A 12,282-nucleotide genomic window follows, 5' to 3' on the forward strand; every position below is an offset into this window, starting at 1 on the left:
CATCACGACGCACTTCAAAATTTAGCACTACACCTACACCACAAAGACAGTTGCCATGTTTTTCTGGCAGTACTCCTATGTCAGACAGGTTGAAATTTAATGGGTGAAGGTAATATGCTCATCACAGCATCTCATGGGAAAAGCCCAAGAGGTTCAGGAGGAGGAGGATGAAATTTTTAAAAGTTGCCAAACCGAGATGGACTTGATGACCTTCTCCCAATCTTAAGTGTTTCTGAATCAAAGCAAACACCAAGTGACAGGTTTTTCCCATTTAGCTTTAATGCATTACCCACTTTTCCAAAGGTTTTACAGATGGCTGCATTATTTCTGGGCAGATTTGTCTACGTGCCCAAACATCAGTATGCAAATTAGATACACTGAAGGGCAGGGTGAAACAAGATGGCAGCAGAAATGAAAAGACAGCAAGGTGGCAGCAGAAATAAAAAATAAATACCGATGAGAGCAGGTTGTGCTATTATAGTAATCTGCAAACCTGATTACTCATTTAGCTAAATTACAATTTCACAAAATCCTGGCTCCTCTAAAGCATCCCACGCAAATAGCCAGCATGTACCAATGGCAAACAGAGGAAGTTTTTCTACAAATGCCACCTGCCGGGCTGCATTAAGATCAGCTAATCACTGTACACAGAAATTATTTCAAGCAAGTGAAGTATACTATTTAAAATTACATTTACTCCACAACCTACATTTTCATGCACTAAAACTGTCATAAAAATACATCAACTTCCCCAACACAGACATGCCTTTGGATATCTATTTTTCTTTTACACCACATGAAGATTTTCATGCCAACTTCAACAGGACTGTCATTCAGATGCTGGGTTTATGGCCAAATGCTATTCCCCCTTGAGCAATCTAAGGGTTGCACAACAGGATGCTTCTGCATTATATCCTCTGCCACCCACTTCTGTTCTACAGTGCTGTGTTGCCATAACAACCTTTGAACAAAATTTGCTTCGTGCAAACTAAAGACCAGAGACTGCTTTCGTGCAAGTCACCTTCCTCTTAATGCTAACATTATTCCTACAGAAGTATGGAATGACATATGTGTACACACACAGAACAATCTATCATTGTAGTTCAAGGGTCGTTGACCAGATTTGGCATTTCTTCATTCTGTAATTACTTTAACAGCAGAAACATCTTCCAAACACAGGACTGGTTTGGAAGATCCTATCTCAGCTTAGTAAATATGATGAATATGATGAATGAGCAGTCTGGGCATGTATACAGCCCCTTGGCTACTCCCTTCATAGCAGCAGTGAACAAACTAGGAACTCTTCAATCAATTATATTTTCCTATTTCGTCTGAAACAAGAAACTATGATTAATGGCTTCAAAACAATCCAGAATATGAAGCCATGGTTTGACATTGGCTTCATATCCTGGCTTGTTTTGAAGCCGTTAACCATAGTTTTCCAGTTTGAATGAATCAAATAACTATAATGATTATTTGAAAGTCCTCACTTTCTAGATTGTTAGTTCTCTCGTATGAAGGGAGAAGGTAAGAGGCTATGTATACAGTCAAAAGCATTGTTCATATCTCATCTTATTAAGAACACAGCCACTGTCTGCAATCTCAAAAGTGACATTTGAAATTGAAAGCTGATTGTGCAAAGAAATAGTGTTATTGATCAGATGGCAATCTGATGGCATATCTTTATTGTTTTCCCCAAATGCAATCTAGAAGGGCTAAACTTGTTCAAGAAAATTTACCTGGCTTTATCAAAGTATTTCCCAGTGTAGGCCATACCACATGCAGCACCCAATCCTTGGCCAAGCGATCCAGTAGCTACATCGGTGAATGCTTGTTTCTAAAAACAAGAAGGCAACAGTATGTTTAAAAAGAAAGAGAAAGAGTGCCTACTTCACAAATACGAAGGCTTCAATCCTTCGTACACAAGCATGCCCAAAACATTTGTAGCTGTGTTTTCTGCCATTAGATGGCACCTGTTGCATTGGTCATATTACTGGATTCCAATGAATTAAGAATGGATCCCCCAAGTACAATCAGGATTGTCTGAACATTGCAAACACAACTATTTGAAGTAACACAAAATGGCTGTGCCTAACAACCTTCCAAAGACAAAACAGATCAAAGACTAGGCCAGCCTTCTTTGGCCTGGTGCCCTCCAGATGTTTTCACCTTTAACTGCCATCAGTTACAGACATCATGGCCAATGGTCATAAATGCTGAGAGTTGTAGTCCAAAACATCTGGAAGGTACCAGGTTGGGGAAGGCTGGACTAGGAAACTGTCCCTGTGTTTGCCCTCACCAAACTCAAGTGCAACTTCCATGGGCTTCTGAGGAGGAGGATAGAGTCTGTTTACATGCGTGGATAAATCAACACCCCCTACATTTTCTGAGATAAGAGAGATATGCTGGAGCTTCATAAAAAGAAGTCTGTTTTACTACTATAGCGATCATTAGCATGCAGTAAATGAAAGCAGGGTGAGCAACGTTTGGCCCTTCAGATGTTTTGGCCTACAACTCCCATCAGCCCTAGCCAGTATAGCCAATAGTGAAGAATCATGAGAGTTGTGGGCCAAAACATCTGTATGGCCACAAGTTGCCCAGCCCTGAACTAAAGGTGTAGAATGCCCTATTAAAATGTAAAGTCATATTTTTGTTTGCTTTCTTTCACTGAAAATTCCTTCTTCATTTTATTTCATTTCATTCCATTTCATTTTCGTCAACCTCATGGGTTTTGTTACTATGCAGAGGACATAGAAAACTACTGAAAAAGATGCATGTATTTCTCATAAGGAAAGCCTGTGTTTGTGGAAACACTCACTGGCACAGGATGGCCTTCCAAAATGGAATCAATTTTCCTCAGGTTTAACAATTCTGATTCAGGGATGAAGCCTGCCTCAGCCCAGACTGCGTACAAGATTGGTGCTGCATGACCCTAGAAGAAGAAAAAGATTAACATTTATAGAACATCTTAGGAAAGGGGCCATATGGCATGCAAAGGGGTGAAAAATGTAATGTCACATGTAGCATTTAATTACTGAGAACAACCTGCTAAGGTCAGCCTTACCCAGTCTAATGCCCTCCAGATGTTTTGGACTTCAACTCCTACCAGCTAGCCCCAGCTAACATGCTTATGACCAGGATTTCTGGGAGTTGTAGTCCAAAACATTTGGAGGGCACTGGGATTGGGAAGGCTGTGCTAGATACTAGCAAACAGAGGTGGCACAGTCCCTGTTGAGGGGTCTTACTAGGAGACAACAGGATTTAGGAGGTGTGAAAGGGTACAGAAAACAAGTAGCAAGAGAAATGGAAAGTGGCTTAACAGAAAATGGGATTGGCTATTCCAGAGCAGGGAACAGCATGGCAGACATCTCAAAAATAGGAACAGAAAAACAAGAAGGAGGGCAAGAGCAGACAAGCTTACATAATTTAGTAAGGGAATTAGGGAAATTAATTAATATCTACAATTGCAAAGGAAAAGATCTTGAATTCAAAACCAAGAGACTCTACCTACTTTCTCCCTCTTGTGCTCCACATATCAGGAGGGCAAGCAAATCAACAAAGCAGGATATCTTGCATTTATATGCACACAGGATCACATGGACCCTGCAATATACAGCCCATGGGGCCTCCTGACTCAGTCGTTCACTTATTTCTATACTCAGTAAGCATAGAAGCTAGGACCAATCCTGATTTCACTGTGTGTAGAGATGGAGATGGGGGGAAAGGCCCAAATCCCAAGAACATTAGTCAAACCAAAGTTTGATTGAAATTAATGGAACATCTAACTTGTCTACTAACTTCAGTGGGACTGAAGCATGACTGACTTTCTCTGCATTTGGCCCAAAGCCTTAACAAGGCAAAAGCATTCTCATGCCAAAGACATTATCATTTCATGTTTTTATATAAAAACTCTGCTGATTATATTTTTTTCTCTGTTACCAAGATTCACGAGGAATCTGCTTGAGTATTCAATCAGAGCTAACCCTTGGAAGATCATCTTAGAGGGCACCGCATGAAAAGATCTAGCTCTTACCTTAGAGAGAACAAACCGGTCATTGTTGGGATTTCTGGGATCCTGCGGTTTATACTTCATGGTATGAAAAAACAGCACAGACATAATTTCTGCAGCACTGCAACATGATGTAGGGTGGCTGCAAATCAAAGCACATGGAATGTTACAACTACAGCCCCTTGTCAGGTCACATTCCTATCACTGAAATACCAGCATGCCCACCTTCCACTGGAAAATATGCCATTAGAAGCATATACAAGAACTCCTTTAACAATCCAAATGGATGTTAAAATGAAGGCTTTAGTGACAGAACAGTTTGTGCATCCTGCTATCAAGGAACGTCACCAGAACCAGCTGGAGTCTACAGAACAAACATTTGAAGCAGTTTTCTATTCACTTATATTATTAGAGAAAAGCTTTATCTCCTGTAGAGGACACAAGGAGATTTCTTCACCTGGTGGATGCCCTGACAATATTTAGGTATTTTGCAAAAATGGATCATCGCCCATAGCTTACATAATTTAAGGGGCTTAAAAAAGCACTTATCTGGCTAGACATTAAGTTTTAAATGTCATCTACTGAACACTTAAAAAAAATCTACAGGCCATTAAAATAGAAAGGTGAGTCTGCCAACCTATTTTCCAAATACAATTTTGTGCATTATGATATTGGTGAGTCTCTCTCTCACACACAAGAGAGACTGGAGAAAACATGTGAGTGTAGATGCTCTAGTTCAATAAGACTTGCCACAGGGATTTCAGTGACACTATGAAGGAGCACCTTATCTAGAATTTTCTAGATCTGTTCCAGTTGGTTTCCAGAATAATCATGCCAGACCAAAAGGAACAAACAGGGAACATACCATTACCAAAAGGAACAGACAGGGCTTGTGCCATTTCCGATTCTGGATTATAAATTATGGGCAATCCCAGGACTTGAAGCAAGTGTGATTTTGTTTAATGCAGCATAAATCCTACATGGCTTAGAACCAAAATGTCAAAGAGTTTGCTTTCTCCTCCCATATATCCCAAAGTGATCTTTAAGATCAACCAATAACACCCTCTTAACATGTGCTTGTGTACCAGACAGCAAAAGCAGAGTTAATGTATGTGAGAGGTTTGCAAAATCCCTGGCTTTTAATTGTTCGAGTAGGGCTCTATGCATTGCTCTTCACACCACCGTTTTTATTTGTTTAATTTGTCATATCCTTTACTTTGCAGCCTACCCTGAACTTTCAACATGGAAAACTAATAATGTAAATTTTCTAGGGATTCCCTGGTGTCTAATCCTCTTTTAAAAAATATTATGCACAATTATCTACTTTGCATAAAGGGTAATGCTACCATTACCCTTTTTCTCAGAAACTAAGAAAGCAAACATTATTGTACACTGTGATTTATTGTGCCTCCAAAGCCAAATTTTATGGAAATACAGCCTGAATTGAAACATACAATTACTTATAGACTATGAGTTGTATCCAGTGTTAGTCCTACATAAAGTAGACTGATTGAAATGAATGGGACTTAAGTTAACCTAACATTATATACATCCCTCTATAACAGAAGCTCATAAACAGGGCCTCTGGTTTTCAGAACCAGATTTAATTAAGAATATATAATTTAATTAAGTTTTTTTTTAACATAACAGGCTCAATTAAATGATGCTGACTCCCTATTAAGTCCGTTTAGGACTGCAGCATTAGAGTAAAATTGCTCAGGCCTGAGCAACTTCCTGAGCCTGCAACACAGGATTACATACAGTTTCAAATAGTTACCAGTTAAAAACCATCAGTAACATGTTGCAATGATTCAGTGGAACAAATGCAGGTCAGCTTGTAATAGCAATTAACACATTATGGTGCAACTGCTTTAGTTAAAAAACAGAAACCCTGTTTAGAGAGTAAACGTCCACTTGTTTGGAGGGCACATAGTATTTTCCATTTCCCATGCATGTTAGCATTTTAATACCATAAATCCAAACACAGGATATGAACGTTGTGTGACATTGATAGAAGTTAAGTCTACATCATGTGTTTATGATCAAAAGTGCCAATTAAATATTGCTCCCTACTAGAAATCCCTTCAGAAACAGCACTCTCATTAACAATTTCTTAAACACATGCAAATACTTTAAAAACATTTGGGGGTAAAAGTTAGTGTCCATCCTATGGTAAGTATTTTGCACACTAGGAATTAAAATAATTAGATTTAAAGCCACAACTCAAACATGTATTAGTAAATATTTATACATGGCAGTTAATCAATAAACTTTACATGCTTGCTTAAGGCTTTCATTCCTTAAATCTTATAAACTTTATACTTAACCATCTCTCTAAAGAACTGCTGCTCTGGGGGAAAAGTTTTAAAAAACCTATTGGTGGATATGTAGAAATAAAAAAATTAAAGACAGAATAAACCAACATTTGAAAAAGGAAACATTTATTTAAAACATTTTGCAGCAAAATGATCTAACAAAAACCACTCTCAGTTACAACAATGCCTTCTGGCACCTTTAACATGCTTGTTATGGCATAAGCTTTCTTGGACTAGACTCCACATCGCCAGATGCACAAGATTCTTTGTTGTTTTTGCCACAACAGACCAACATGGCAAGCCCTCTGGACATTCTCAGATCAATGGGTAATATCCAGTGTTAGTCCTATGACTAACTTAAGTCTCATTCATTTCCATGGTTTTACTCTACATAGGATTAACACCGGATATTACCCAATATTCAGAATGTTGTTTGATCCTGGTAGAGGACTCCTATAATTTTGTTAACATTTTAAAAACACCACACTATAACACTGGATTAAAGTTGCCTTAATAAGCAAAGGAAATATTTAAAAATTGGGGTACTTACTCCACATGGGAAAAATATCAAGTGTGCTTAAAATTACAGCCTTGGTTACTGAGAAACAAGTCCCATTAAATTCATTGGAACGGTCTTCCAGATTTAGGATTTGATTGCAAAATACTGATGTTCCAAAAAAACACTAAGCATTGCTGCTATGCAATTTCCACTAATTTTAATGAGACTTGTGCAAAAGCCCTGAACAATTATTTCAAAATGAACTGAGGTACTGTAATAGCAACTCTTAGCAGAGTATATTAACTACATATCAGATTCCATCCATAACTGGAATCTAGTTTACAAGACAAGCTATGCTCTAAAATCTGAAACTCAATTTATGACATTTTTTTTCTATTAAAACTATGGACTTACAAAGGTTCAGTCTGCAATTTATCTATTTTCTTTCCTATAAATTTGCAAGAGGCATTCCCAATAACAAAAAGGCAAACTGAATACTGACAGTGCTTTCTTTTTCTAAAGGAATGCTGACATTGTGAACACTATGCAAACACAAACTATAAAACTGTAGCTTATTTCTAAAGACTAGACCTTCTTGTAGCTCATCTTACAAATAAAGTATTCCTCCAAAACTACAGTAGCTAGTTGTCGTTTTTACCTTTGAAAAAAATAAAACCTCTCTTCTGTCAATAGTCAGATTCTATTAGTTCTGGTCTGGTCAAACTGTTTGCGTTAAACACAAAAGCTCTTTTTACCCACCCAAAACAAACAGAGCTGCAGTACAAAAATGCTGGCTCAGCATGTATAGTTAACTAAGCAAAAATGCACCAGGTGCAGGGGGATATTATGCAAAGGTAAAAATGGCCAAAAGGAATGGGAAACATTGGGCTTGTTCACACAAACAAATAGCCCACCGTGGCTTATTTAAGCCACAGTGGGCAGTGGCGCATGCTGGGGCCCATTTTCAATATTCAAACCACACTGCGGATTGTGTCATCCAAACCAGGCTGGGGTGGGTTGTGCAAGTGTTAAACAACCCTTGGGGAACCCATGGCTCATGTGAAGATTAGTATTAGGCCCAGGGATAGCTGGGGAGGGATCAGACCACAGACTGGCAACTCCCCAGCTAAACTGCACTCCAGCTGCTTGGTGCACAAACAGCTGCTTGGTGGTCTAGCCAAGTATGACTGGGATGGGAAGGAAAGCACGCAGGGAGAGCCTATGCACCTTTCCCACATCTAAGTCATGCACCTTTCCCCACCGCCTCTGCCTCACAGCTGACTGGAGCAGGGAAAGGCACCAATTATCTGAGCAGATGGTAGGGAGGATACATGATGGGATCTCAGTGTGCAAGGAAGAAATGTTTAAACCTCTCTATGCTGCGAGGGGGGAGGAGACATGTGTGTGTATTGTGTGTGCATGAAAGAGTGCGAGTGAATGGGGGAGGCTGTGTGCATGTGTATCTGTTACTGTGTGAGAGAGAAGGGATGTGCATGAGAACACTCCCCCTGGATATGCCCACCACCAGTATGCAAATCCCAACCCCCCACCACATGCAGCCTTCAAGGGCAAAAAATTGCCCACCCCGGATTAGATTTGTTTGTACTCCATCTCTGCCTCTTGCCATTAGTACAATACCATTTAAACATTGGTCCTTATATTGAAGTATCCTAACACACAACACAGGACTCTTGCATTGTTCCCATCTCTTAATTACCCAGCCTATCACTTCATATCCTCATGGCCTCCTTCAGACAGAACTCCCATTGACTTTCGTGAGAATCTGACTTTAGAAAATAAAACAGGAACCACCTTGATGTTGTAAATACAACAAATGCAACAATACATGGGCAGTATGAAAGGCAACTTCCTTCAAAGGAATCGCATGGTTCTGCTTTATGGTTAGGTGCATTTATTTCAATAATTTCCTCATTTTTTCCATCTTATCTCATTCCTCATAAGTGTTGTCTATTAAATAACAATGAACTTCATTGAAAGAGTTGTGGCAATATATGACACAATCTCATTTAAGTCGACGCAGTACAGAAGAGCAGTGGCCAAAGCCGATCCAAGTTGTTTGTCCTCAACCAGAGGCACACTCATAGGACATCTGGGGAGCCCAAACTGCCTCCAGTTATTTAACCCCAGTACTCTGAAGAATGTGTTACATTCTCTGCTGGGAAGACTGAGGGTGAATCCAGATAAAGTAGAGATTATGGCAAGAGCTTGGATTGCAGCTTCTAGAGAGGTGCATGCCTTCGACAGAGCAAATGTTCAGTTTAGGTATAACCAGCCCTGGATCCACATATGCTGCTGGATGTTCAGTTGGTGATGATAACCAGTTGTACTTTTTATCAGCTCCTTCTGCACCCTGTCTGGGAGAAATTGTCCCCCAACTCAAATAACCTGGATGGCCCTGGCAACAGACACCCGGCATTGAAACTGCTGCTGCTGAATGCCAGGTCAGTGAATGGTAAAACAACTGCTATCCAGGACTTGATCTTGAATGAGCACACCGACCTGGCCTGTATTACAGAGACCTGGTTGGATGAAGCTGGGGGTGTTAATCTCTTTTAGCTCTGCCTTCTAGGGTTCTCTGTCCAGCAGCAGGCAAGACCTGGGGGGTGGGAACGTGGAGTGGCAGTGGTCTATCGGGATTCGATCCCCCTGACCAGGTGCCCTGTCCCACAGTCTGCTGCATTTGAGTGTGTGTATTTGAAGGTGGGTGGCCCAGACAGAATAGGGATTCTATTCCCCACTCAACATTCAACAGTTTCTTCCTGAGCTAGCCGGGGTAGTCTCGAGGTTGGTGTTGGAGACCCCTCGGCTTGTTGTGCTGGGGGATTTCAACACCCATGCTGAGGCTGCCCTGTCAGGAGTGGTTCAGGACTTCATGTCCGCCATGACAACCATGGGTCTGTCCCAAAAGGTATCTGGCCTCACCCATGCTGCCGGGCACACTCTGGACCTTGTTTTCTGTGCTGGATGGGGTGATAGTGATCTGAGAGTGGAGGAACGCTCTATAGTTCCATTGTCACGGACAGATCACTACCTGGTGGGGTTTAGACTTGCTGGCACTCGGAACCTCTGCAGGGGTGGAGGGCCGATTAAAATGGTCCACCCCAGGAGGATGATGGATCCAAATTGTTTCCTGACGGCTCTTGGGGATTTTCCTGTTGCCTCAGCAGGTGATTCTGTCGAAGCCCTGGCCAGTCTCTGGAATGGAGAAATGACCAGGGCCATGGACACAATCATTCCTGAGCATCCTCTCTCACAAAGTGGAGCCACACCAGCACCCTCCCTTTCTAGGGAGGTGGTGGCAATGAGACGTGTGAGAAGATGACTAGAGCAACATTGGCAGAAAAACTGGAGTGAATCTGATCAAACACAGGCTAGAGTCTATTTGAAGGCCTACTCTGTGGCAATACGGGCAGCACACACACAAAAAAATCTGCCACTATTGCATCTGCAAATAGCAGTCCAGTGGAGCTGTTTCGAGTGGTCAGGGGTCTTTTATTCACTAGCCCACAAAAGGAGAACTTAAACCTCTCGGCAGCCCACTGTGAACAATTTGCTCAGCACTTTGCATACGAAATCACTCAGATCCGCTCTGACTTGGATGCTATAGTTGATACAGACCCAATGGATGTAACTTTGGCCCCTGCTTGTCCAGTATCGTTGGATGCTTTTCAATTTGTACTGAGGATACAAATGAGGATGAGGACAGCCTGAGGATGTGGACAGGATCCTGGGAGAGGGGAGAGCCACCATGTGTCTTCTAGACCCTTGCCCTTCCTGGCTCATAGAAGCAGCGAGAGGTGGACTGGCTGAGTGGGTAAGTGGAGTGGTTAATACCTCCCTTGGTCAAGGCAGAGTTCCAGCCTGCCTGAAGGAGGAGGAGGTGATGAGACTTCTGTTAAAAAAGCCCTCCCCGAAACCCACCATATTGGATTATTATAGGCCAGTCTCCAATATTCTATTTCTGGGCAAGATATTGGAGAGCATAGTGGCCTCCCACCTCCATGGATTCCTAGATAAGACAGATTATCTAGATCCATTTCAATCTGGCTTCAGACCTGGTTATGGGACAGAAACAGCTTTGGTTGCCTTAGTGGATGACCTACACCAGGAACTAGACAGGGGGAATATGTCCCTGTTGGTTCTGCTGGACCTCGCAGTGGCTTTCAATACCATCAACCATGGTATCCTTCTGGACCACCTTGCTAGGATGGGACTTGACTCCCTTCTTGGAGGGGCGAACCCAGAAGGTGGTGCTGGGGGACTTCAGTTCGACTTCCTGGCCAATTGGCCTGTGGAGTTCCTCAGGGTTCTGTTTTGTTCCCCATGCTATTTATTTAACATATACATGAAACCACTGGGAGAGGTTGTTGTTGTTGTTATTACTACTACTACTACTACTATTTCTTATATTTCTATACTGCCCCATAGCTGAAGCTCTCTGGGTGATTTACAAAAGTTAAAATATTAAAATACAATATACAAAGTTTAAAAACCATCAGCCTTAGCCAGCATAGCCAATGGTGATGGCTGATGGGAGTTACAGGCAAAAGCATCTGGAGGACCACAAGTTGCCCATGCCTGGGTCAGAGGATTTGTATCTGAGGGACCTCAGAACAGCAGGTATGGGTGTGGGGCTTTAACACACCACGTAAATGTGCTTCAGTGCAGAATAACCTTTTCCTAAGATCTTCACACAACAGACTTCAGTGACACCATTACAGGCAAAAAGTACTGAAAGAAATGCACAAACATTTCAACCTCATACAAAAATATAACATTTTTATAAAACTTTTAAAAATAAAATACAGCAATTTAAACCTTAACTAAACTTTATAGAACACACCAATATTTTCCATTATATAAGAAAAAGAGAAATGCCTTGGCCAAACCTAGTTCTAAGAAGATGGAGGGCAAAAGAGTCAGGGGAAGATTAAATAAATCTTAGTGTGAAAAAAAGGCTTCATTTTTGCATGAAAAAATACCAAAAGGTGTCCGTCCGTCCCCCCATCAATAGAATACAACCAAAGCTAGGCTCACTCTGGAATCTGCAGACAGTACAGCCTAAAATAAACCTTGTCCAGAAACCTGAATAAACTGTCCATTTGAGACTGAGGGCATCTGGCAAATAATCCCAGTTTGGCTAACTTGAAATTCTGCAGACAATTAGTTATGACTGACAGGCACAAAATGAAAAAGAATTATTTGGCCTAAAGCATAAATTATTTTTTTCATTCTCGTTGTGCATCGGCTTGGCATTCCTGGGTTCTCTTTCTATCATATCAAAATATTTATAAAGAACCTATACAATACCTTACTATCTTGTGTTAAAATAAGCTGTCTATACAACATGCTCATGCTTTCTGAATCTCTCTCATTTTAGCTGCTCAAACCTACATAAATAATTAAAACAGACAGAATTATGGTAAAGTGCAACTTGT

At 41.1% G+C, this 12,282-nt stretch overlaps 1 protein-coding gene across 1 annotated transcript in view; it reads right to left on the minus strand.

Moving 5' to 3' along the window:
* Positions 1–12,282, minus strand: part of TKT (transketolase) — a 42,073-nt gene that overhangs the window by 27,575 nt on the left and 2,216 nt on the right. The window contains exons 2-4 of the mRNA XM_084839999.1: positions 4,034–4,151; positions 2,819–2,932; positions 1,740–1,837 (exon numbers count right to left, since the gene is read on the minus strand). Coding sequence (XP_084696125.1) covers positions 1,740–1,837; positions 2,819–2,932; positions 4,034–4,151 — 330 coding nt within the window. The remainder of the gene's footprint in view (positions 1–1,739; positions 1,838–2,818; positions 2,933–4,033; positions 4,152–12,282) is intronic.

Source organism: Heloderma suspectum, chromosome 2 (genome assembly GCF_057233095.1).
Source record: "Heloderma suspectum isolate Gila_16-S chromosome 2, 16-S_ref, whole genome shotgun sequence".
NCBI classification, from domain to species: Eukaryota; Metazoa; Chordata; class Lepidosauria; order Squamata; family Helodermatidae; genus Heloderma; species Heloderma suspectum.